The sequence below is a fragment of the Lissotriton vulgaris genome, chromosome 5 (genome assembly GCF_964263255.1).
Source record: "Lissotriton vulgaris chromosome 5, aLisVul1.2, whole genome shotgun sequence".
NCBI lineage: Eukaryota > Metazoa > Chordata > Amphibia > Caudata > Salamandridae > Lissotriton > Lissotriton vulgaris.
In genome coordinates this window covers 1,296,050,651-1,296,078,368 of record NC_141693.1, presented here as the reverse complement: position 1 = coordinate 1,296,078,368, position 27,718 = coordinate 1,296,050,651, and the positions used below count along the sequence as shown (strand labels likewise).

General features: G+C 45.0%; 1 protein-coding gene across 1 annotated transcript in view; it reads left to right on the top strand.

Annotated features, from left to right (window-relative positions):
• The first annotated feature begins 3,540 nt into the window (after positions 1 to 3,540).
• Positions 3,541 to 27,718, top strand: part of UQCC2 (ubiquinol-cytochrome c reductase complex assembly factor 2) — a 92,942-nt gene continuing 68,764 nt past the window's right edge. The window contains exon 1 of the mRNA XM_086920348.1: positions 3,541 to 3,749. Coding sequence (XP_086776474.1) covers positions 3,612 to 3,749 — 138 coding nt within the window. The 5' untranslated portion in view covers positions 3,541 to 3,611. The remainder of the gene's footprint in view (positions 3,750 to 27,718) is intronic.

Genomic DNA, 27,718 nt, shown 5'->3' with positions numbered 1-27,718 from the left:
TGGGGATGGGAGCAACTTGCCCAGTTTTTAGGCAGTCTGGATTCTTTCCCTGTAAGCGAGATTCCTGAATGATCCTGGACCAAAGAGGGAGAACGGCCGAGATTAAATCTTTATAGAGCTTGGCGGGGTGAGGATCACCAAAATGATTTGAAGGTTTGATGGATGCCATATTGCGAAGTAACTCAGTGTTGTCTGGTAGGAGAAAACTCCTCCAAGAGGCGTTGTTCTTGAGGTCCAAAGGTGAGTGTATTGTCGTGGGTTCTGCCACCTCTCCTGCTCCGGCCGGCAGTATCTTGGATAGCAAAGTTGGGGTAGTTTGTAATAGCTCCAGCTCAATTTTCATTGTTTTTTCAGCGAAGTGAGCTGTAAACTCATCACCACCAGGGAGCGGGGATAACCGAGTCGAGCTCTGGTTAGATTGTTCCTTTATGATTTCGAAGAGTTCTTTTGGTCTTGTTTTGGCTCCATCCAGTTGAAGTCTGAAATGATCGATGTTCATCAAACGTACGTGTCTGTTGTAAATGCTTCTCATTTTCCTCAGTTGAGAGAGATTTGAGGTGGAAGGTGAGTTTCTCGAGAGTCTCTCCGAGAGGCTTAGATTGCGCTGTTCATCATTAAGGGCACCATTAAACCATGGTTTAGAGAATTTGACTGGGATTCTTTTGAGCTGTTTCGGAGCAACAGAGTCAAGAATGTTAGAAAAAGTGTTAATGTATTGCTCCGAAAGATCATCAAGGTTGGTTAAATTGGGGGAGGTGGGGGGGGGGAGTTGTAATCTATTATTTGTGATTGAGGTTATCAAACTAATGTTGAGGTCTCTCATATTTCGAGTCATTCGCCTCGCTTTAAGGGGTTGTCCCTGTCTACCCAGTTCCTTGTCTAGGATGAGGAAGGGAATTTGAAAATGGTCAGACCAGTCACAGGGTAGGATTTCTCCTATTTGTATGAAGTTGTCTTTGGCAATGATGAGGTCTAGAGTGGCTCCTTTATTGTGAGTAGGGCCTTTACAAAGCTGTGAGAAATTGAGGTCAGAGAGGAAAGTCTTAAAGGAATAAACAACTGGATCGTTTGAGTCATTGCAATGAAGGTTGAAGTCTCCGAGGAATATATGACAGGTTTGATCCGAGCTCGAGCTAATGATCTCCATGATTTGCTCTGTGAAGACTAGATTGTCACCAGGAGGGTGATAGATCGAGTGTAGCACACAAACCTTCTTGTCTTTGTTCCAGAATTCAGAGACTAGCTGTTCACAGGAGGATAACACAGTACTGGATGATTGTTTTACTCTAAGGTTAGAGCGATCAATGCAAGCAATGTCCCCTCCTCTTTTATATAGTCTATCACTTCTGAGTATTGTGTAGTCGGGAGGTATTAAGATGTCAAGAATTAGTGAGGAAGTATAATTGAGCCATGTTTCAGTGATGATCAGGGAGGTCCAAGTTACGTGCAATGATTAGGTCAGAAATATAAGCTGCTTGTTTCACAGCTGATCTACAACTGAGAAGCATCGAGTTGATGTGCGGGTTAGATGTGACCACTTCTTGAGTCGACGTGTTTATATGACGTAGGTACTCTATGTTCAATTTTCTGAGATTAAGGCTTGGTTCCCTTTCCGGGTCAGCAACGATAGAGGGTATGTTGAGAGTAGATTTGGGTTGGGAGACCGTTTTAGAGTCAGGGTAAGACCCAAGCAGGGTGAGAATGTCTTCATCAGATAACTGAGGTGGGGGTCTGTGGGGCTGAGAGTGGTGGTTGGGTAGAGGTATCGAGCTCCAGCTGAAGCTAAGATAGGAGCATAATGAGGCAATGCCTTTGGTAGAGTAAATCTTCAGTGGGTTGTGGATATCATTCCTCATTGTGGGGGGGGGTGAAACCCAATGCTTTCTTATCTCCAAGGAGAGCTGCAGAATGCTTTGCACCAACTCTTTGATTACCAAGATATCATGCTTGAGGTCATCAATCTTCTTCTCAAAGCCATGATTGTTCAGGCAGTTATTTGCCAGAGTAGCCCATTCTGTAGGAGTAGACCCAAACTGACTGCTGGACAGAAGTGTGACAAAATATTTTAAAGAATGTAAAATAAACTAACTGAGGAACGAGTGTGTGTGTATACCGCAACTTACAATCCAGTGTGTGCCTCGCAAGAGGAACAGAGCAGGCTCAAATTGCTTTTGGGCCCTGGGAGCCGACACTCACAAGCAGCAACTGGTATTGGGGAGCAGGCCCGCAGCTCCACAGGGCACGCTCAGCTTTCACTATTAGAGCCGAGCCGTGATTATTTTCAGAAAGAGGATTCCGTGCTCAGAAATTACTGCTTTAACTTAACACGAGCACGGTCAGACCGTGCACAACATTCCTAAGTAAGGAGCATAAAATGGCATAAAAAAATGAAGTGCTAGATTTCAATTAAAGGCAAAAAGGTCGGTCCCATAATACTGATCACTAAGTAAGCTAATTTTGAAGTTCAAAACAAAGCGCTGCATCACGAGGGAGACTGAAAATCGGCCTTACCATCTTCCAGTTGTAGTCATACATCAGCGAGTTGGTCCCCATCCTGGGCATGGGACAGCCACAATACATGTTGCTGCCAGAAAGCGTGCCGTGGGCTGGTAAAGTGCACCGCATCTCATCAAGGCACATATCCACCCGCCCGACAGAGCGGCTTCTACTGTACGCGGCAGCCACACATGGACCTACTCACACAAAAAACAAGCGCTGAAAGACAAACGCGGCCCGCAGCTGCGAAATTTAAAGAGTACTTGTGCATGCAGAGCGTTTGCCTTGCAGGAGTGAGCAGCAAGGCGCGATAATTGCAAACAGATGGAGACGCTGCTCGCTCCCGGAAGGCAAATGCTCTGCATGCACGAGTACTCACTGGAAACAGTGCAAAACATGCACAAGTTTCCAAGACAGTACAGAGTGATTCCAAGGGGTCATCTCCTAAGCAGCGCTGGTGCGCTGCGAAGCCGAGACCTAAAAAGGGGAGGACACCAGAAGAGAAGTTAGTTACATGTAGAGAAGTTAAGGTATAGCATGTGGCTCCCTCTTGCTGCCATGATAAAAATAAAGACTCAAAGCACTTCTTGTGTTGTATCATTAGAACTGTATAGACGGGACACACTTAACTCTGACATACTCCCTCCAGGACATGACACTCCATGAAATTCAACTATATGCCACACTACACCATTTTACCCTTTAAGCCAATAACCATTAGCTACGCTGAACAGCAGCCACGCTGGTGTTCAACATGGCTAAAACATATCTGCAACGCAATAGCTCTTGCAGAGGAGAGACCTATTATCTTTGCCAATTTGTGAACTATGTTAGAAAAATAAATACAACTTGGGCAATATGGATATACAAAAGTTTGCTCACTTCGTAGGAGGCTCAAAGAAAGCAACCAGTTTCACCGATGTATCTCTCCACTCTCCAACGTGAAGTGTGTTTTTCTTCCTTAAGACAAAGTAGACCTAACTCCGCCCACCGCTGTACACGTGCATAGGATTTAGGGAATAATGAACGACATCAAAGGGGGGGCGGGAGGCGGACTGAATTGCTCCTCCTCAGGGCACCAGACCGGATGGAGTGATGACATTTACGTCACAAATATGGCGGCCACCAGGTACCGTCGCTTCCTGAAACTCTGCGAAGAGTGGCCACTGGACGAAACGAAACGTGGCCGGGACCTGGGGGTGTTTCTGCGACAGCGCGTGGCTCAGGCCTTCCGCGAGGGCGAAAATACTCAAGTAAGCTCACTGGAAGACCTATTTAGGAGATAATCACCCGAGCCCACTGCAACCCTGTAGCGCGTGCGCAGCAGTAGAAAAACAGCTGGGCCAATCAGCCTTTGCCCTTTCTCACTGCTTTTAAAAGGAGAATATCATTTCGGTCAAGTTGAGGTGATTGAGAGGCGTGGTGTTTTAACTGGGTGGCTCAGTCTGACAGTCTCTTAAGTGTAGCTATCAAAGTCAGCCTGTCTTTTAAGATATCCATTTGTAGTCGTGTTGCACCTCAATTGGACTACATCTGCACAACATAATATTATATCGAAGGAAGAACTGCAGGAATTGAATGCAATTTCCTGATGACGTTGGGCCGTTTGATATAGAAAAACAAATAACGATGGGTTGAATGCTTGAATACATTTTAGACAGCCGCTGCTACTCTTAACTACTTGCGCTGCACTCTAATGAAGTTCGTTGTGATTCCCCTCTATGCTATTAGCAATAGGCAAATCAGTCTTACCTTTTGCAGTAGAAGCACGTCAGGTACCTGTGGTGTCGCAGGGCAGGAGGATTGACACATACTCACTGTTACGGAGTACAAAAGTAATATACGGAACCCCCATTTTCGGGGTTCCGAACTTTTGATAGCTTTAATACGCCACAGGCCAAATCATTTATGCCGGGCCCGCGTGGATAAATTGGACATCACCCCTCTCAGTTGTTTACCCTGGTGGAAGGCAATCCCCAAACACTACGGCCCCTCCAGATTAGAACACAAACCCAGGCCTGTTTTGTACTTGTTAGACCTCATTGGTAAGTGGTGGCACGAGTGTTCTGTGAGTAAGTGACCCAGCTCTGGGGGCATACCAATCATAATTAGAGTGTTTCACTTAGGATCACAAAAGATGATGGAAGGAATGCTTGAGCTAATCTGTCGCTGGTACCCAGGTCCTCACTCTTGTCCATCATATTTTGACCACCATATAACTCCAGATGGAGACCAGCCATATGCATATCCGTTTTGGACATGCTACAAAAAGAAAAGTCCAGCCTGAACTGCCTAAGCCATTGCCCAGGTTTGGCATTTTTATGTTTCATCAGTAAGGTGCTGCTTGAGTCCTGTAAAACAGGAAGCATGGGACCCTTGCACTTAAGCCATCTCGCATAGAAAACAAAAAAGTGATTAGTGTAATGCTTGAATTAATGGAATAGAGCTATCTGGTACTTTAACATAGATCCATGGGGCATATTACCAAGCAATAGCGATAATTATCGCTATTGCTTGGTTAGCGAGAAAAAATTATCGCCGAGCTGCGGCGATTTTTATCGCAGATAAACCTTGGTATTACAAAGGTTTATCGCAAATGCGATAAAAATCGGAAATAATGCATGAATATCGCTGAAAAGTCAGCGATATTCATGCATTACCGAGCTCATGCTCTTAGCCATGTTATCCACCTACCATTGGATAACATGGCTAAGAACTGCTCAGGGGCAGGTGTTAGCTTTTGAGGATATTGGTAATAGGAGATAGCGATGTTAGCGACTGTTTCCAGTCGCTAACATCTTGGCACGCCCACTTTGCATGTCATTAGTGATAAATATCACTGACATGCAAAGCGGGGCACAAGATGGTCGCTATCTCCTACTAGCTGTGGGTAACTGGTGTTAGCGACAGCTAGGTAATAGGGAGATAATTTTATCTCCGCTTTCTTGGCTTTTTAAAGCCAAAAAAGCAGAGATAAACCCCCCTTAATAATATGCCCCCTTGTCTTTTGTGCATTATATTTCCAGCCCTAACATGCTTTATTGCAAATCCATTGTCAGTTATGTCAATCTACTTAGCTCAACAGCACATTAACCGCCAGAACTCAAGTCTTTCAAATGAAAGTCTGGGACTGGAAATGAGCATCTCTCAGTCAGATTCATGACCCACAGGTGAGCAACTGAAACACTGAGTTATTCAACTCTTAAATAGAATTCCTTGTCAACTCCGTATTAGAGTTGTGAAGAAAATTGTTTATGAAAGCTTTGAAATGAGAAAAATTTGAAAAGTTATCTTCATGATTAAACTTTGAGACATACTTTCATGAAATTCAGAGTATACTGTGCCACAGTTGTTGGTGTAGAGCAGTGGTACTCAAAATATGGCCCACGGGCCACTTGCGGCCCACCAGACCTTTCCATGCGGCCCCATGTGGAAAACAAGCAGGCTCAGAAGCAGTTATCTCGTCTTTTCCTTCCTCAGGGGCCGCATTCAAAATGAAAAAAAGTTGACAGAGCATGCTCAGAAAAACATGTGTGTCTACCTGCTCACTTGGGCCCTGTGCCCCCCGGCCCCCCCCCCCCCCCATTCCTACTCCGTGTCTTCCCTCACTTGCAGCCGGCAGTGGAAGAGACAACATTGGCGTGCAGGTTGCATTCTGTCCTTACTAGTCCAGCCCAGACATAATGTCTTACCTGCCCCCTGCCTTTCCTTTCCACCTACTTTTTGCTTCATGGCTGTGTGTTTTTTCTAGCCCTCGCCACCAGCACTGCCTCTCACCTGATCCACCCTGAGATCCGCTGAAGCTAAGCTGCCTGCAGAAGAGCAATGTACTGAGAAAGTATAACTCGCATATCTAACCAAGAATCTGCAGCTGGAGTTTCGTTTTTAAAAGTTCCTCAGCTTGCCAGGAAATGGGAAGCTTCGGAGAACTGAGGGATGGGGGCCAGGGTGTATTTGCTGATGGAAGGGTGGGAGCTCCAAGTGAGTAGAGAAGGTGATTTTAAGGATCCAGGTGTTTGAGTTCTAGCAAATATTCGTAAAATTAGAAAGGAAATAAATGTATTTACTTGCCCCTTTTCAAAAAAAAATTTTTTGTAGCCACCCAACATTTTGTTTTTAGATGGACTTTTTTTCCAAAGGAGGTTCAACTTGTTGTAGGAGCAAGGCTGCTCCTGTGCTGTGGTTCTGCTGTAGCATGCAACATTGAGGTACAGATGTTTAGAAATTTGACCGCATGATCATAGAATGTAGTTTACTTGTAAAAAGCGGCAAATTTATCTGTATTTTATTAGGCAGACCAATTTCCGATCTGGGACAGAAAGCAACAACATCTCAACGTTTTTTGATGCTTGGGAAAAGGCTGTTTTTTAAGTTTAATGTAGGAAAGGTTTTGTGAGAGAAAATGTGTTTTTTTTTTTTATTTCTTTTATCCAGTCACATGTTTATTTCAAAATGCAGCATTCCTTCAATCTTTTGAACAGTTTATTTAAAGACGTACTTTGTGAATGCCATGCATAGTTTTACTCTGCGTGGTTAAAATTTGTCCACCAGACTCCCCACCAGGCCATGTCCTGCCAATCTTGGCCCTGCTCCAATCACATGCCACACCCCCACCCAGCCTGTCCGTTTCGGCCCTTGAGGGAATGTTTGTGAGTACCCATGGTGTAGAGGGACACAGTGGACCACTGTGTGCTGGACACTTTTCTGACACATAGTTGTCCAAAATTCACTTCCTTGAAAACCACGGTGTCCTGCGTTACCTGGGAGTGGTATTGGATTATTAAGGTTGCAAGTATTGATCCCTTGTACACCCCTACCTTTTGGTTGGAATCTTAGCCCCCGAAGCCGCCATCTTTGTTGAGCAATAATCCAGTTGATTTATTCCACTGTTCTGTGCACTAGACAAGTGGGGGGGAAAGGTGGGGGTGGGGCAGCTAGGTGGTGATTGGGTATTGACTAGCACAGTTGATTTTATTGTGCACAATCTATGGATTTGAAAAAGTAGACATATGCCTGTTGTTTATAAAGTTCTTCCTAGGACACTACTGTCAAATCCGGGCTTGAATTGTTTGGTCCTAAAGTGGTTGCTTCTATCAGAGGTGTGAGTATGCAGTGGCTGATTTTTTTTTCTCTCTCTCATGTCCCAAGAGGTGGGGCTCATTATTTTTTTTATTTCTGAAAAATAGCTTGTTTTTGTAATAAAAAAAAAAAAAGTAAAGCAGCAGTTATGGTGGAGGGTACCATCTGTTGGATGTTTCACATGTTGACAGGAACTGCTGGCCACAGGGATGTGATGGGCCATCACTGGCATGATGGGAGGGCGCAGCCCTACTTGCACTTGAGGAGTAGGCTGAGTCCTCCCTCTGCGCAAAGGGCTGCATCACTCCTGTTGTTACTCCGGAGCCTGGGCAGGGGAGTCAGCATGCCTGGGGACTTCAAAGTGATACCTCTAGAACCTTCTCCCCCTACTTCAAAGGCACAACTAGATATAAATATTGGATCTCAGACACCAATTCCTCAGTACACTTTAAGACCTGTGAATACTCTGCGAGGAAGAAGGACTGTTGTGGTGCTGAAAGGACTGCCATTTACTAGACTGCTGCTCTGAAGGACTGTTGCCCTGCTGTGCTGACCTGCTGCCCTCTTGCATGGTTGAGAAGGACTGGGCCTGCATCTCTTGAACCCAGAAGCCCAGAGTGACTCTAAGGGCTGGTTGACTGGCCTCCGGATGTGAAGCCTCAAAATACAACAGACTTCCAACAAGATTGCACCTGGTCTCTGCCATCTAGGAGACTACCTTTCCAAGTGGTGCTGCCCTGGTCCTGGACCCTTGAAAGTGGGCCCAAGGTGCTTTGGCAGCCCTTGTGGATCCAGTGGAATTCATGCATCTCCCCTGCTGAGTGGCGTAAACCCAAGCAGAGCAGGCTTTAAACTCAAACAGGATTTTACACTGTAATGTCAAAAAGGATGCACACAGCCCCCATCCTGCATGTTCTGAGAGGTATAGAGGAGTCCTCTCTGCCCAATCAGGCCCGCCTATTCTTTGCTCCCCTCACCGCCTTATTGGTTAGGGCCTAGGAGCCATTCCCACCCACTAGTTCATGCCAGGCATAAGTGTAGCTCCTCCAGGCACTCACATTTGAACACTCCTAGGTGTGAGAATGTTAAGAAGAGAACTGAACCTGCTGTCCGTGATCTGAGAAGAGCGCTGAGGGACTGAACCTGCTCTGTCTTGTATCCAGGAGAAAGAAGTGGACTCCAATGTAATTCTGCCTAGTCAACGCCAACCTATGCTTGCATTAGGGTGGGGTAGTGGCCAACAATTCTGGCTAACTGTTTCTAGACCGGGCTCACCACTTTCAGAGCTTTCATTAAAAAAGAGAGAGAGAGCTATTCACCACTTCCCCTATCTTACTCTCTCTCCCCTGCCGACAGATTAGAGTGAGTAGAGAGAAGAATTAGGTGAAAAGAAAAAAGTGAGGGGAAGAGTGGTGTCGCCTCACGGGAGTAACACCATGGAGGCTCTGCAGGAAGGTACTCGCCTGCTGCCTAGGTTCTCATCATCAGCGTCCACCACTCGAACCAAAAAGTGTGAGATGAAAGAAAGTAAACCGTGAAAAGGATGGTGAAGGTGCTAGGGCAACAGTACCTGCCTGTGCACCAAAATTAGTACACTGCAGGACTGGACCCAATAGTGCGGAGAAGGGTGGCACGAGTAGTGCCACTCTAATCCTGTGAAATTAAAAGTGAGCTAATACACGCTGGCCGTCTCTACTTTATTTTAGGCTGCGTGTTTGCTCAAATTAAAACGCCGACATGTTTCATTGCCTAATAGGAAACTTACGGCAACTTCTTCAGGGCTCGGGTCTGTAACTCCACCCTGCACCAATTCACTGGTGTTCCTGTGAAAAGAAAAAGAAGGAGCGCTCCCTTTGTCAGTGCTAATCAGATTAATGGCTGACTATCTCTAACATAGAAAGTGTACTCCATGTTGAATACACATATCGGTTCCCCTTTGTTTATATCTCAAAAGATTTACCTTGTTGAGGTGATACCTGGCGCGCGACGTAGAAAGCAAGACGTGGCCTCCCGCGCGCGCCCGGGTTACCAATCAAGATGTACCTTTTCGAATCGCGCTCATTGTCCGCAGCTGTGAAGGATTCTGTTTTCCACCGTTGTCTAGGGCTTGTTTCGATGCCCATTTACGAAGCCATGTCTCCGGGGCTCTCTTCTTACCTAATTAAAAGGTGAGAAGGATAGCTTTCAGTCACGACAAGGTCACATGATTCATCATGCCTCGGCCTTCATTCCTCCGGGGAAAGTTGTAGCTGCAGAGGGCCATGCTACAGTACAAGGTAAAAGAAATGTGAGGTGGGTGGACCGGCTAACTGTTTCTTTTGCCAGAACGTAACGTTTATTCTGACGTGATCGATAATGCGCCTGAAAGCATTGTTGAAGTTGGGCTGCCGGGATACTAGAGGTCTAGTGAGTGGAAGACTGCCTCTACGACTGTTATTGGTCTGGAAATGCATTGTGCTTATTTCAGTAGTTAAACTTACGACATAAGACTATTGCATGGCATGCTAGGCTGTTGCCTGAACATAGTAAACAAATGCCTGCTCCCAATGTGTTCTGATAGATGTCCAGCTGCTGTTTAAATACAGTCCAAGTGCGATGTCCTGGGTCTCACAACTAGCACTTAATATTGTAAAACAAAAGCAAGACTGTGTTCTTTATATTTTCTTTGAAACTATTACCAAAATGTAGTTATAAAACACACGTCTTGTTTGGGGGAAGAGGGGAAACCAAGGAAGGGCTAAAGCATACATCTGAAGTACAACAGTATGCTTAGCAGCACTGGTAGATGTACCCGACCCAACATACTTTTTCTGACTCAATTATTTTGTAGTAAAATAAACATTTGTACACACACAATTTCACTTTAAGGTACAACATAGTCAACATTTTACTTGTAAGTTTGCATATACACAAGTACATAAAATACAGCATGGCAGTCTCTCAGGACATTTTTTAAAATTAAGCTGTGTCTATCTGGAAATGTCCCTATGTCTTGGGATTTTTATGCGGACATTCTTGTGCATTGTAGATTGGTTCTACAATTTTCAGCGACCTGTCTGTCAACGCACATCCATATCCTTAAACCATTCTTTTCTGGGGGACCTCTTTCTGATTTCCAATATTTAGCTAGGTCTCTTTTTATCCAACACAACTCACATTGGAGCCTTCCCTCCCCATTCTCCCCCAACTTATCTTATGCCCTTAATAAGTTCATTTTGGGTGGCATGTCAACGAGTCTCCCCAATATCTCTGTTAGTGTGTTTAAGATGTATTACGAGTGTTGTGACAGTGGGACTTTTGCAAACCATGTCAAAAAAATCTCCATCAATTTGGCATCTACGGCGTGTAGGGAAAAGCATCCTCCCAAGGTAAAATGATCTCTGAAAATAAATAAATTGTATTAACCTCTTTCTGGATAAAATGGCCAGTGAGCATGGGGACATTGGTGGCTCTCTGTAGTCAGCCTCGTCTAGGTTGCCCAGATATTCCTCACATTTAGATTGAATGTTTTAAAGGTGGTTGGGAGTGTTATATATCAGAATACCAGTGTTCTTTATGTCATGGAGGTGTCACCTTGTGCTAGGCATCCCATTAACACTCTGGCCTTGATTGAGCCATGATAAAATCTGATTGTGTTTTGTGCAGATTACATTCTTGCTGTAATGTGGCAAAGTCCATCATGCAGTTCCTTTATCTGACTTCTTAAACACTAGCTACCTTTGGTAACATTAAATACCAACCCAACAATGTGTGAGATGTTTTAACTTCTGGCAGATTAAAGACATTCAAGACTACAATTTTGGGTCAATTTAGAAATTAAACAGACAGAGTTCTGATGTTCATGGCAAATTATTCAGTTGTGAAAGAAAAATATCAAGTGAATCCACTTGATGTCTACAATATGTTTATTGAGCAAAAATATAGCAATATCACTTTTCAGCAAGACCGGTTCACCTCACCAAACAACTGACCATCTAATATTTGCCCATCCCTAAATTTCACCAACATTTATAGATTTTACTCACATAGACAGTTGAGGTGATACACACATGAGAGAAATTGAAACTTTAGATAATGGTGCCAAGAGGTGCCTAGGATTCTCAAGAAAAAAATAAAAAGTACCTTGTGAAAAGATACAACAGCGCAGATCTCAGACACTGAGCTAGCTTAACTGAGAATCCTTGCTTTATAGTGCCATCTTGAAAGCAAACACAACCATGTGGCAGGCAAAATAACTAAAGTATATTAGTATAACATGGGTATGCCAAATGCCTGCTGTGTGTTGTGCATGCCAGATTGTAAATTCATAATTTAATTTATTGTTAAATCAATATATAATAGAACCTTCTCTGTGCAAATCTAAAAAGCATCCCAATGTTCGACCCCCTCAAGATGCCCCTAATCTCCTGAGCATGGCCCTTTCCTTCTTTTCGAAGGTGTCTCATTTTGCAAGCCCTCAAGCGGCGTATGCACCTGCAGTCCCACTACTTGGACTTCCGACCCAGAGGAGCCGCCTTGTCAGCCAGCAGCTACAAGTGTGGGAGGAGAAGGGACTGTCCAGTTGGGGGACCTCTTTTAGAGTGCGCAGTTAATATCTTTGAGACCCTGACTGAGTAGCATGCCTTTCCTGAGGGCCAGTTCCTCCTTTATGTGGCCCTGAGGGGAGCCATGGGGAACCAGACACAAACCTAGTCCTGCAAACATTACACACAATGGGGAATGGCCGCAAGCTGATACGTTGGCTCAACACAGCTTTAATCGCACACACTGACATTGCTGTGTTTCCTACGAGACACCTGGGAAACAGACTTCGATAGACCACTCCACGATATAGAATGAGAAAGAGACCTGGTATACCCCTGGATGGTCTCCCAGAATGCAAGGTTGAAATTAATTCAATTCTACATTCTGTATGGGGCATACTTACCCCCGAAATGCTTAGTCCATATGTTCCCTATGGCTGCTGACACCTGCTCCAGATGTAACGCCCCGGGGCGAGCCTGAGACAGGCTTCTTGGATACTGGGGTGCGATCCTATCCACCATGAATCAATTCACAGGGATCAAAGGTATTACAACATGGGAGGCAGGAGCTCTGGGCATCTATACATGATCACCTAAGCAAAAAACAGTGAAACAGAACTAAGAACTGCCCCTAATCATAGCCAAGAAACTTATGATGCTCTGGAATCTCCTGGCACCTCCTGGCTCGGAGCACTAGCGGAGTACCTTCATTCTGTGGAGGAGGTCTGAGGCAGTAGCCTTACACCACATGGAGGCCAGAAGCCTACGATGCTGCTCACGGATGGGAGACGTTACTTACCCAATTAATTGACGCATACTCAGACTCCCAGGACTCAACAGCCATGACACCCTAGCTTTTTCTTCAGACCGGGCAGAGGTGATTCCTCCTTCTTGGGGGCCATCAACTGCACCACCGGTCTCTACGGAACTCTCTACCTTTGTCTTTATCTGCAAGCAGTAGATAAAACAAGCATTGGCATAGCCAATAGGTCTCACCTTTGGGACCTTTTTAATTATTTAGCCATACAACAGTTGTTGTTGCACCGAGAATATTGTGCTGCATAACTAAATACTTAGGCAGTCCCAAAAGCGAGACCTATTGGCCATGCCAATGCTTGTTATATTAGCAGAGAAATATGCTGTCAAATAGGTCTGAATTCATAACGACTGATATGAATTAATCACATACCAAGGATGATTTTTCTCTGCTATTGCGGTTTTATCCAACTGAAGAGATTCAATATTCTTTTTTTATTATAAGTAATTTATAATTAGACGTTGCCAATTCCCGAAGGGCTACTTGCAGATCCCTTAAACATGTTAAAATATGGGATCTCCATTTTACAGTATGGATAGACTTATTTATATCAATCCAGCAGTAATTTCCGAGGGAGGCAGGAGCAGCAGACAACATAGCAGAAAACATAGAGTACATACATTTAAAAAATACTCTGGCTGACACCAAACTCTGCCTTCGGAGACCAAACTCTGATCTAATTCCTGCTTTCTCTACTGATCTCTGGATCCCACAATTTGATTTAAAAGCCTTGACCAGCAATAAATCTAAAAGTTTTACATCTTTCCCCTGGTAATGGGAGAACCATACAAAAGTGTTGGCTCTAGCTTAGCTTTCATACATTTAAGAATATAACCATAAGATTGACGATTCAATTTTTTTAAAACCTTTAAAAGCATGAATTAAAACCACAGTTTTTGCCCTTAGATCTTTAAAATGAAATGTAAAATAAACTTTGTTATCAAACACCACCCCTAAATATCTGTATGTTTTAACAACATCAATTGCTCTGGCTCTCAATGTTTTAAACATTTGTTTAGTAAGTCCAGTTTTCATGATTTTAGTTTTTTTAACATTCAATTTGAGTCTATATAAGCATTTATAAGTCGTTGGAGACTGATAGGTGTGTGACTGAGAAGGATAGTATCATCTGCATATTGGAGGTAGCTAACTTGCACATCCCCCAACCTTGGCACGTTGGCATTTACAGAGTCTAAATGCTGAGCCAGATCTGCTAAAAATAAGTTAAAAAGACAAGGAGCAACAACACCCCCCTGCTTTAGGTCCTAATTTTCTTTGTTAATGATCTACCATCACCCAACTTAACTTGAACCCAGGTAGAGGTGAAGCTCCTGATCAGGAACTTCGCTCAAACCAGGGATGGCTGAATATGCACTCTTCAGGCAGGATGCAGAGTCGTGCAGGATTGAATAGGCGCACTTGTTTCACGAATCCAATGCCTGGTTGGGCCTTCCCCATGTATTTGCCCACCTTTTCCAGTGAATTTTCAAAAGCTTCATTCAGCAGGGCTGTTATCTTTTCTTTCTGTGTCAGAGTTAATTTAGCCCCTGCAGTGGTCTGTAGAAATGGTTGTAGTGACTCCAGAGTGAGGACTGAATTGTTTGTTAGGTTCATGTGGAGGTCCTCCAGATAATCATACACCTTCCTTGTCACTGGTGTCTGACTCTGCACATGCATATCCACTGTGTGTTTCAGGATGTGGTCCACCGCCACATTGCACACACTGCAAAACTGCACGCCACCATCAGCATGCATCACGGTACTGTACTCTCTGGCTCTATCTGCTGCGGTTATATTAGTAGGTAGATGTGATCGGTGCTTCACAGGCTGCAGAAACTTCTCCATCCTGCTTTTGTTGTGGCTTGTTGCTCCCTTGGATTCCAAAAGATCTCTGGGTTGTGGCACAGTGACGTTACTCACCTACAAATATATTATGTGTTACTAGATGTGTTTCAAAGAAGAAAAAGGCATTGCAATTGTTGAATGGAAAGTTAAGATAGCGTAGGGAAGCAATGATTAAAAATGCATGTAACTCTGAAGCACCTGCAAATGGCAAAAAATTGAAAACTTGTTGGGACAGAACCACAATGGGTATGGCACTCCCCAAACGGAGTTGAACAAACCGTGTTAAAACAGCATGGTCAGTTAAAAAGAAAGGAGAATGTGATACCTTTTGAAGCAAAGTTACATACGTGGACCGTTAATACATACAGGTAGGCAGAAGTCCTGTGAAGTGAAATGGCACACTTGTGTGGCCCGCTAGGCAACTTTGAGTCGACTGTGAACGGCAGTGGGGGTGAGAGGTAAACATAAAAAACATAAGGCCAAAATGTTTTTCAAAAAACAACCAACCCTGTCCCAAAGTGCCTGCACGTAAAAAAATAACATAACAAAGGTTGCATGGGTGGAGAAAAATTGACAAAAAAGGGCAGGATGAGCCACCTGCAAACAAAAGTGAAACCTCACCATCCAAAACAAATTTGTACAAGTGTACTTTATAGGAGCTAGGCGTTTACACTCGGGTGGGGGAGGGTCGGTTGGGAGAAGAGTAGGAGCAGCCAAGTGCTTAACCGGTATGTACGGAAAATCCACAAATTGCCCAAAATAAACAATTATGAAACCCAATATTCATCTCCCCAGAAGTGTACAGAACCCTAAACTTACATGCGCTGTGCATATATTTGTTGCCAGGCTGCCCAATGGCTCTTGAGCCTGCAGATTCTTTCCTCCCAGACTCTACAAAAGAAGAAAAAAGAGTTGGAGCAGGCTCAGCTAGCCCTTTCTAGGTCACCTGGGCCACCTCACTGCCACTTACCCCACTTTGCCTCCTTAAAAACCACAGCCCCCCATATGCCCCTGGGGCCGTGTGCCCAGTGTTTGGTGGGCCCAAAACAAACAAAAAATAATGCCTCCAGGGCCTGCCCCACACTGGGCACGCGGCGTGCCCAACATAAACATTTAAAAAACAAAAACAATGCTGCAGTGCCAGTGTGCTGCGGGCCCCAAAAAAATGACCCCTGGGTGTGTTGGGCCCCAACAATTTTTTTTAAAAAAGTGGGCCCCTGTGCGCTGGGCCCACAGCAACAAGCAACAGCAAGAGTACCAGCCTGGGCCCAACGATGATCCAGCCAGCTATCTGTCCCCACAGCCCTCAGGAAATGAAGGAAAAGAACAGCAACAGGGCAGGTGAGGGGTGTAAATAAACACACCACCTCGCCTGCCTGCTGTGAGGACCTTCCATTGGCTCCGTGGCGAGAGCCACGGGGCCAATAGAAGGGGTCGGATTTCACGGGCACTTTTGTAAAAATTGCTGCAGTTTTACAAAACTTCTGATTTTGCGTTTTTTTTAATGCAAATCGTGAAATCCTGGAGGGTCTGCCCAGTGTGAGCAGGCATTCTGAGCAGCCCCTAAAGACCGTATTGCATTTGTATGCTGCCCTCATTGCTATCATTGGGTACGCAGGTGGAAAAGTGTCAATCTTATTGAGGAAAAGCAGTCCGCGAGGCAGGGGAGAGAGGAGATGAGGAGAGAAAAATAGATAGAACAATGGATGGACAAAGAGAATTTACGCGAGAAAATGAAGGGAGTAGTTTGAGCATTTTTGCCATGGCTGCTTTTGATTTCCCAGCTTGTAAAGATTTCAGTAAGGATTTCACATGGGCTGCTTCGTCACGGTCTTGGTGTTTACACCTCTGTGTATCAGTTAAAAATAAATTGTATTAGTTAAACACTTTTGGCTTTTGGTAGGCTTTATTTTATTGTATTGTAAGTGCATTTGTATAGCGCTTACTACCGCAGACGAGGTGTCGAAGCGTTGTTTCGGCAAATAGCCCATTACTCCGGGACCCATAGAGGATTATTGTTGAATTAGTATAGTGAAACATTCAAGTAAATGTTAAGTGGTAGATATGTTAGTCAGTTATTTGAATTCTGAAGGATAGAAGAGGAAAGAAGGTTTGTATTTATATAGCGCTTCTAACCCCTGATTGGGTATTAAAGAGCTTTTTTGGGGGAGTAGCAGGATAATTGGTGAATTAGCATGGTGAAATATGAAAGTAATTTGAGTAGTGGATATTTAGTCAGTTATTTGGAGTGAGAAGAATAGCTGGGGGATAGAAGGGAAAGAAAGGTTTGCATTCATATAGCGCCTGTTACCCCTGATGGGGTGTTGAAGTGCTTTTCTGGCGAGTAGCAGGCTACTCCAGAACCCATAAAGGATTAGTGTTGAAAATTAGTATAGTGAAATATGAAGTAATTTGAGTGGTGAATATGTTAGGCAGTTATTTGGATTGAGAAGGGTTGGGGAGGGGTGAACAAGGAAAAAAGATTTGCATTTATATAGCGCTTGTAACCCTGATGAGGTGTTGAAACGCTTTGTTGGCGAGTAGCATGCTACTCTGGAACCCATAAATGATTAGTGGTAAATTAGTATAGCGGAATATGGAACTAGAGAAGTGAACATGCTAGTCTGTTATTTTGATTGAAAAGTATAGTGGAGAGATAGAAGAGTGGAGGATTTATTTTTTTAGGTCATATCAGTAGCAGGAGGCTTTTGGATGAGTGTTTTTGGAGGGGAAGAGTCAGAGGGAAGAGTTTGGAAAGGTTTGTTTTGGGGATCGGTATAGTAAAAGAGGTGTTAGATGATGCAAGGAGGGGTAGAGGAGAGTCAAAGGGTTATTTTGTGGAACATAGTAGTGGTATGGGGTTTGGGATCAATGAGAGAGTGGCTGTAGAGCATATAATGATAGATGTGTAGGGTGAGAGATAGGGTAGTGAATTAGAAAGAGAAGTAGAAAGAAGTTTGAGATGAGTCAGAAAGTTGGGCTAGAAGACATATTGAGAGAGGTATAGGCTGAGAAATAGGGTAGTACATTGGAAATGCTAAATTAGAAGAAAGAGATAAATATATAGATGGGGCGCTAGAGGGCGCACAAGCAGTATGGCCGCACAAATGTGAGGCTCCTGCTGTCTGGACAATTAATCCGATAATTATCCTTAACAACTGGTGTGATGAGAGACAGAAATGCCGCCAAGTTACAGAATGAGGTATGAGGGACACTCGGTGCAACTTTGAGGAGATATATGCAAGCGCCTACCGGATCAAGTTTCGCCCGCTATCTGACCTGCCACACTGTGGAAACAGAGTGCGGGGCAGTGTACCAGGCAAGACTGGGGATCGAGATACAGAGAAAAGGCCGCTGAGTGCAGCGCGCGAGAGGCGGATGCGGCGGCACGATCCATGGAGACGCTGCAACGCTGTGCCGCTGAAGCGGGCATAACAGAGACCAGCGTCCCAAACTGGGACAGAGTGCACTGTGAAGGCAGCAAGAGCGACGTAATGGCGCATAGGAGCCTCCATAACGGGAAAAGTGTGGCGGAGGGCGTCGACTGCCATCAGCGGAAGACGTGGGGGGGCAGAGGACAAGCAGCTAAACACTGTGGGGAGAGAACTGCGCCACATGAAGGCTGGGGAATAATAACGTGAGGTGAGCCGGTAGCCCTGCTAAGGAAGCGGGAGATCGAGGCGTGGTACGCCACAATTGGGAGCTAAGGGGAAGGTGGCACCACACAGAAAAGGCGGGCACTGCTGGTCCATTTGGAAGTTGAAGACCCCGCTTGTGGAACGGGCCCACAGATCACTTGGACCGAGACCGGCACCTGGCGCTCCGCCTAGGCCCATAATCGCGTGATTATTGAACTATCGGGACAGGGATGTGGCCCTATGTGCAGCTAGAACCTAGCAGTCCTTGAACTTTGTAGGTAATGCGTTTTCGATCTATCCGGACTTTACGCCCATAATGCAAGAAGAACGTAGGAAATTTATTGAAGTCAAGAAAAACTTGTGAGCGGCGCAAATGGACTACGCCCTACTGTACCTGGCGAAAATAAGGGTCACGCACCAAGGCAAACAAAGATTTTTCACCAATCCTCACCAAGTGAAGGAATTTCTTCGCACTGTGAAAGGAATGCACCTCGGCGGAGGAAGTCGTAGCAGGTCTCAAAGATCCTCCCCTGCAAGAGACCAGGAAAACCCACAGTAACTACGAAGTAGGCGCGGAACGGACGTTGCATTGGACATGGCGAGTATGTATTCGTTTTGTAGAGATGCATTGGTGAGACCTTACAAGATACACCAGTTGTTTAAAGTAGTTGAGATCCAGGCCCGCCTCCCCATGAAACGAGGTCCTGATGAGTTACATCAAGGAGGGCCTAATAGGGGAGGCGGGTATGAGTAGGCCTCTAAAGATGCCCCCCAGAGGGTGTACCCCTGAACTGGTACACAGCACACGAGATGCTGTGAACCTAGAGACCCTTTTGGATATGTTGTTAGGGCAGTGAGAGGGGGGGAGGGCGATGGATACTGGCAAAATTGGGTTGCTTCAGTGGGAGGGGGAAGTGGGGGGAGGTAAGGGGGTGTTGCATGTTTGAGATGTGTTGAGTTAATGGTACACGTTAGTGAAGAGGATGGGGTTCGGAAGATACAGTATGTGCAGCCTACACATTGCATTGTGGCTCAGAAATGTAACATTACGCTAGGGAAGGGGCGTCCTCCCAAGGGACAATATGGCTAACACAGCAGTGAATACACTGAACATCATTACATGGAATGTGCAGGGACTGGGAGATCCCAGAATGAGGAGGCAGGTTTTGTCTTATTTGGATAGACATAATGTGCACATTGCTATGCTACAAGAAACTCATTGTCCACGCAATGTGCCAGTTACTTTTGCCAGTAAGAGGGCAGAGACTAGAATATTCTCTTCCTATTCCACATATGCAAGAGGAACTGCGATACTGGTTAAGAAACAGGCTCCCTTTCAGATGGCAGGAGCCTCGTGGGATTCGGAAGGCAGGTATTGTATAGCGTGGGGGCGGTTGGGGTCCCAATCGGTCACACTGGCCTGTTGTTATGGGCCAGTGTGACCAGGTTTTTTTGATGTACTTTGGGCTAAGATTTTTGAGACAGAGTATACGCATGTCATCTGGGGAGGGGATTTTAATGTTACATATAGTCCCATTACGGATCGATCCCACTTAGCACCGCACCATTACACCAAGGCACAGGCAGTGGTAAAGGAAATTTAGACGAGCTATCAGTTGATAGACGCATGAAGACATGTACATCCACAACCACGGGAAGGTACACACTTCACTGCACATGCACAAACTTGGGCTAGGCTTGACTATTTCTTGGTGACCAGGGGACTGGCCCCTGCGATAGCTGACACACGACACCTAACTAGAACGTATTCAGATCATGCACTAGTGTTAATGGCACTTTCCTCTGCAGAGTTTAGTATACCGCATAGACCCTGGAGACTATATGCACCTATCCTACTAGATACGGTCTTCCAGGAGGAATTAAGAGAGGAGATCAGCGATTTTCTTTTTTTTTTTTTTTGACGAAATAAGGACTCGGTTGCAAGTGTGGAAGTAGTTTGAGGGGCATTTAAGGTGACAATACGGGGGTACTGTATAGCGAAAGGTTCAGGAGTTCTTAAGGATATACAGGCCACATTACATACGTTAGATGGGGAGCTGAAACGGCTGGAGGCCGAACTCGCTGTGACACCTAGTGGAGAGGCACAGGCGGCCTTCAGAGAAAAACTCACTCTGTACATGGAGGAAGCGCAGAGGGAAGTGAGATTCAAAAGTAAATATTGGGTGGCCGGAAGTTTGGGGAGGGAGATAGACCTGGTCGGATGCTGGCACAAAAGGTGAGGCAACCACGCTGCACCACGTACAAAACAGAAGTAAGAGATGCATGTGGGGAGGTCTGCCGGGATACGCACACTATACTTAAGGCATTCCTGGGACATTACAGCACACTATATACCACAACAGGACAAGACAATATGGAGTTGGATGACTTTCTTGGAGTGTAGCTCTGGGGTGGCTTAGTGACGGGCAGAGGGCTTTTTTATGTGCGCCATTCGAACTGGATGAGGTACGGGAGGCGATAATGAGTATGCAATCCAGCAAGGCTACAGGCACGGATGGGATACCAGTTGAACTTTATAAGACCTACATTGACATCATGGCACCTGTGCTTAGGAAAGTATATGAAGATGCACTGGAAGTAGGACATCTGCCCCCTACTATGAGAGAGGCCCTCATAACTTTTATTGCTGAAACTGGGTAAAGCGCCAGAACTTTGCGACTCTTATAGGCCACTGTCTCTTCTTAACTGCAACGCTAAAATATTGGCCAAACTCATTGCAACGCGGCTGAGCCTTCTCATTGAAAACTTGGTCTTGCCAGACTAATCGGGCTTTGTGCCTGGAAGGGCCACCTCTCACAATCTGAGAACGCTTTTTGCTATTTTAAATACAGTGTCCCTGGACCTCCCTATGGCGGTGATTTTCTTAGACGGCACCAAAACATTTGACTCCGTGGAATGGAGTTATATCTTTGGAGTAATGAAGAGAATGGGGTTCCCACCTTTGTTTTTATCATGGATCAGATTGCTATATACTGAGCCGGTAGCAAAAATTCTAATTAATGGCCACACGTCTCAAACATTTGACATAACAAGAGGAACTAGGCAGGGGTGCCCGTTATCACCTTTATTGTTTGCACTGGCTGTTGAACCGCTTGCGGCGAAATTACGGCAAAACCACAATGATAAGGCACTGCAGTGTTATCAGCGCCAAATCCTTTTGTCCCTGTATGCGGACAACATCACCCTGTATGTCCGAGACCCATAACAGAACCTGAACCCAATGCTAAGGGAATTCATAGTTTTTGGGAGACTACCTGGGATACAGATTAACTGGGCGAAGTCTAGCCTCTTCCCACTCACGGACGCCACGGAGCGCTTCGTGATGGATTACCCCTTGGAATGGTGTGCAGACGACTTAAAATACTTAGGGATCAGGATCTCAAAAGATAGGGGGGAACTTCTGAGATTGAATTATGGAACGACCATGACCAGGCTGACGGAGAACGTGACGAGGTGGGTGGCTTTACCTCTGTCCATGGCTGGACTCGTGTCATTAATAAAAATGGTGATTCTGCCACAACTCTTGTATCTCTTTCTGAATATCCCATTCTATCCGGGAACGCATTTTTTTAAAGCACTTAAGTCGGAGACGATAAGACTTGTATGGGGAGACAAACAGTCCAGATTGCAATGGGAAGTAATGACGAGACCTTACTCACAGGGTGGTTCGGAATCCCAGATTTTGAACTCTATTTTAATGCAGCGCAAGCCCACTTCGTATGGTATTGGGTTAAGCAACCACGCTATATGCCACAAGTGGCAGCAGAACATTGGTTGGCACACCCTATTCCTATAGATGGAGCACTACACATGCATGTAGGGACAAAAAGAGACCACCCAATGCACTTAGCAGTGCAATCAAAGCCTGGCAGAGTATTTCACAAATGCTGGAAGTGCCGTGGTCGTACTCACCGCTGTTGCCACTAGCATATCACCCTGACATTCCACTGCTGCAAGAAGAAATAATTCATAATTTTAAACGAAAGGCTAATATAGCCACTTGGGGAGACCTGTATTATGAGAACAAATTTCGAGCCATTGACCATATGTTCCCATCGGCACAAAAGAATGGATGTCTTTCTACACATTAGGCTAAGACAAAGTATAAGATCACTAACTCCGGGGTTCCCGAAGGAACCTCAGGTGCTGACTCCTCTTCACCTTATACTGGTAAAAGCCAAGCCCACGAGGCTTTTTGATATACAAAACAGTGTGCACACAGAGAGAGCTGCCTGATGCAGGGGGGCGTGTGAAATGGGGGAGGAGCTAGGGACTGCCCTGACAGATGATCAATGGGAGACATGCTGCTTACAGATGGAGAGAGTTTCAGCGAGTAGGAGACTCCGAATTATACACTATAAGTTTTTGCACAGGATATACTACACACCAGCTATGATGTGTAAACACAAGCTTAGGACGGAGGATAGATGTGATAGATGTCCGGCTGAGGGAGCTGATTTTCTACATTTAGCATGGGATTGCCCGAGAGTTAAAGAATATTGGACCCAAGTGTTTAATGCATTGCAGACAATGATAGATACCCCTTTGGAACCAGACCCTCTAATGGTGTTACTAGGATATTTTAAACCTGTAAGAGCAGAACACCGTAGATTCATGGCTATGGCACTTTTAATGGCCAAGAGGAGGGTGGCCTGCAGGTGGGGTAGGGGAAGAGCACCCAAATTCAAGACATGGCTGGATGACTTAATAATGTGTCGGGAGAGACTGGCTACATATGCGGAACTACTACCAGTATCTTCTAGACCTAATGATATATGGGCTCCACTGATTGTAGCCTAATCGTGTTGAAGGATGCAGTGATGTGTAGAGGAAAACTATATGGTGGTATCAGGGGGTAAAAATAGCTAGCAGTGCAAAAAGAAGGAATGCCATGTGTAGCATGTGACTAAGTGAATTAATATTGGGTTGTAGGAGTGGAAGAAATAAATTTTAATAGAATCCTACCCACACCCAAGGTTAAAAAACAGTGCAAAGTAGTGTTACAAATAACCACTTAGGTGTAATCCAGGTCAGACCTAGCTATTTTTACCCCCTGATACCACCATATAGTTTTCCTCTACACATCACTGCATCCTTCAACACGATTAGGCTCAATCTACCTAATCCATAGTGGATTCGTTTCCACTTCCTTCGGGTGAAGGATCCCAAATGATGTAGGGCGGTACAGGACGGGTATCTGATGGGAACACATTTTTTCACCATGAACACTGTGGATTCATAGATTGTATCCCATCAACAGCACACAGGTTTCTAGATAGCTTCACTTTGTTTTTTGACCCATTGTTATTTGTGGTTTTTCATTGCTTGTAGGGATCATAACAATGCAAGGTCAATAAATATTCCCCCAATACGCCCTCCTTATTGTATTGTTGTTCCAGTCCAACAGTGACCATGAGAGTGATCACTGGAAAAGTGAGAATTACTAAGGGGTGCTGCGCACTTGGAGTATAGATTTATGATGGGTTGACACAAATATTGTTCTTAGTTTGTATATATGCACATATTGTTAGAGGGATCGCATGCAAATGGCCCCGCGACAGATGAGGTGTTGTATAAACTATTTTTAGTAATTGCGGATAGTAAGCTCTAAGACTGGTGCAATGTAGTGTCAACAAGTGTAATGATGTAGGCTATGTGGCATACAATGCGAAATGCTGTAATTTTGAGTATTGTGGAGATGAACCCAAACAGTCTTGTATTATGATGAAAGTTGGACTTGTAATTGTCTGTAACCTGAAACAATAAACAGAATGTTAAAAAAGAGAGATAAATATATAGATCCATAAGTACATTGAAAGTATATAGATGCATAAAGAAGGTAAGTATATGTAGATTAAAGATATTGATAGAGGTAGCGGATGAGAAATAGGGTAGTGCATTGGATTAGCATTTTCAGGAGAAAAGTAACAGACACACCGATCCAAGTGCATGGAGGTACATAGATGCACAATGTAAGCAAGAAATAGGAATATGGCCCGCTTCCAAGTATCAGGGATAGGCCCTCCTGCCAAAATGGCATTGGACAACAAATTAATATATGGTCTTTGGCAAACTCTCCTGCTTCTCTCCTGACCTTTTCTCCCTCCTCCCCCTTCACCCTACCCCCTTTCCAGCTATTGACCTTTGCCCTCACCTGTCCTTGCTCATAGTTCCCACCCTGTTTATCCACTGGACTTTCTTCGGTGAACTTTCCCTGGTCAGTTGAAACCTAGCTATTTAACTGATGCCCAATGGAGCTACCTTGTTTAGCTATAGGGGTGACGTGCTGTGTATTCCCTCCTCGGACGTCACCTACACAGTCGGTGTTTGGGCAGACTTCCTGTCGTCTCTCCTGCTGTATTTTCCCTCATCCTCCCCCTTCACACTTCCCCACCTCCGCTCTATTTGTCTCACCTTTCTTTCATCTCTCAATGTGTTTCTTGTTTTTGATGTAATGTGTAATTGTTATCTTTTTCTGTAAAATTGTGTAACCTAATGTAAAGCGCTCTGATACCTAGGGGTCTAGCCAGCACTATATAAAACTCTTTAAATAAAATAAATAAATAAACATTAGACCACAGATGTATGTTTTTTTCTTTTGTTTTTTGTTTTTATAACAACATAATTATTGTACATGTTTATACAAAGCAATACACAAAGATAGGCACATAGCTATAGTGAAAATAAATGCTTATATACAGAGGAACAAATACATAGGGTGGGTATTATTAAATGGGAACATGGGCACCATTCCTGCCCCTGGTCCCAACCAGTCTCGAACAGGCACTCACCCTTGTCCTCTCCACCCTTAGCTTCGACTCCCAGGCTAAGACGCCCTAAGCCTTGGCCGTTTATAAACCTATTAGTCAGGTGACCCCTTCAACCAATGGCAACCCTAGCCCTAACACTATCCAATCACAGCACTAGCCCTAAAATCTAGAACCAATAGGAGACTAGTACCTTACAGCCAATCTTAGCCATAGTCCAAGCACCCAGGCAGTTTCAAAAACCCTGATCTCTACGTCCAATAGAGTCTCTAGCCCTAGCAGTAGTCTCAACCCTAGTCCAAGCAACCAATGGCACAGGAAGCCCTAGTCCCTACTTCCAATAGAAATCCTAACCCTAGTCCAGCAACCAATCACACCATAAGCCCTAATCGCTTCTTCCAATTAAAGGCCTAGCCCTAGTCCCACCCTAGTCCCAGCAACCAATAACACAGGAAGCCCTAGTCCCTACTTCCAATAGAAATCCTAATCCTAGCCCCAACCTTACATTGATTGAATCACAGAGCCAGAAACCAATGAGAACACTAACCCTAATCCAATAGAAACATCGGATACAACCACCAATCAGTGTACACATGTACCAAACAATATCAGACTATATAAGGTTCCAGCTACCTCAGACAAGGTTTACTGGCCAGGGAGTTGGAAGCTGCTCCTCTATTCAGTAATCTCCTTGGATACAGACCGGCTCAATCCACACTTTGGACTTCTGCAGGTAAGGCCCTAACAAACTTGTCCTCTTGAGGAAATATACATTTTATGGTCAAGAAATGTTCCCTAGCGTGTACCCCACCGTCTCCATGTACGAGCTTAAAGTGCATGTAACTTCCCTCCTGTGCCAGCTATGAAGACGCAAATACATTTGCGTCCAACATTAACATGTCCTCTTTCAGATCCACCCTGAACGGGTTGAATATTCCGTGCCTAAGTATGCCGTGCCAACGTCTTTATGTAGTGTACTTTACACGTTTCCCAGCTCTGGCGAAGTAGGCCCCTGAATTCTGCCATCGAGCTTTTTCCTGCCTTCTGACTCTGAAAGCCTCAGCCTGGGCTGCCTCTGTACCCGTGACCTCTGCCTTACTCCCTGTGCGGCTCACGGCGCTTAGCTCAGCCTGTTGCCTGCCAAGACTGTGTTCAACCTTCGAATTATCTGCTCAGCTCCTCAAAATATACATTCCTGCCTACTAGTTCAAGTAAACATCCTTCCAGCTGCAGAGCAAAGGGCCCGGCCTCACTGTCTCTGTGCAAGTAATTCATAGCCTCTGTTACCATGGTAGGCCCATGCCCCCTCGCATCTCATGCAGACACGTAGACGCTTATACACGCACTCACAGTCAGTATAGAATAGCCTCTGCCCAAGAGACCTTTCCCTCTAGATAATATGGTTCCCAAACATCAGATATCAGATATGATATAGGTACAAGTTGATCTGACATGCCAGACTTCTGTCTCTTTCCGCTAGTGTAAATGTCAAGTCCCCTGCACCCTCCAGCTCCACGTCAATCACACGTCATGCAGCTGCGCGCGCATCCAGACCTCAGATTTCTGCTGACATTGCAAGATTCTGCTACGTACCCACCTACTTGTGACACTTTCATGTGACGTTTTCTAGCACACACCTCTATGTTCACGCCTAGTTCACGCCTCCTGATTACGTATTACTAACACGTGTATGCTTTTATCTTGTTTCTCTCAGCTGTTACGCCTACTGTATTGGTATCTATTGTATGATTTAAGTATAAAAGTTATGTCTTGTCAATAAAGTAGGCTCTATCCCTTCCTGCACCCCAGTGGTGTCAGGAATCCGATATCCGGTTCTAGAACCATTCCTTTTTAAGGAATAAAACCCCTAAGAACTCTAACACCACGGACTCTGCGTCTTTCTTTCCGATTGAGTTATTTTTGTTTAAGTACTTACCTGCATAGAAATTAGGACGGTAAATCAAATATTTACCACATTATTTTGGCGCCCGAACAGGGACCCCTCCCCCACCTTACGCGCCGGTTGGTGCGTTGCAACCTTTGCCCCCTGCCATAAGTCAAGACGGACAATTACGCGTACCCGCAGGATTTCCTGTATCTCCCTCTGGCCCACGGAGGTGACGGAGACTGCGATCAGCACCCAGACGAGGCGGTGAGGAGTGCGGAGGATCCCGACCAGAGCCTAGCCGAAAGAAGCAAGGTCCGAGGTGTCAAGAGGCCCACCAGTTTCCGAAGTATCCACGTGTCGAGTCGAGTCGAGCCGAGTCCGGTCCAGTCCAGTCGAGTTTTCCGAGGCCTTCTGTTCCGTGCTTCCCGGTGAGTACCATTGCTGGGACGTATCTAGACGGGTGCATTATTATGTATCCGGTAAAGACGGGTTTGGGTACACAAACGCGGTCTGCACTGTTTTAGACAGTGTATCTGTACTGTTTAGCAGTATATCAAGCATTCAATTTCTTGCACTGTTCTCGACAGTGTATCTGTGCTGTTTAGCGGCACATCTAGTATCAAGGTAGTCATATATGTTCAAAA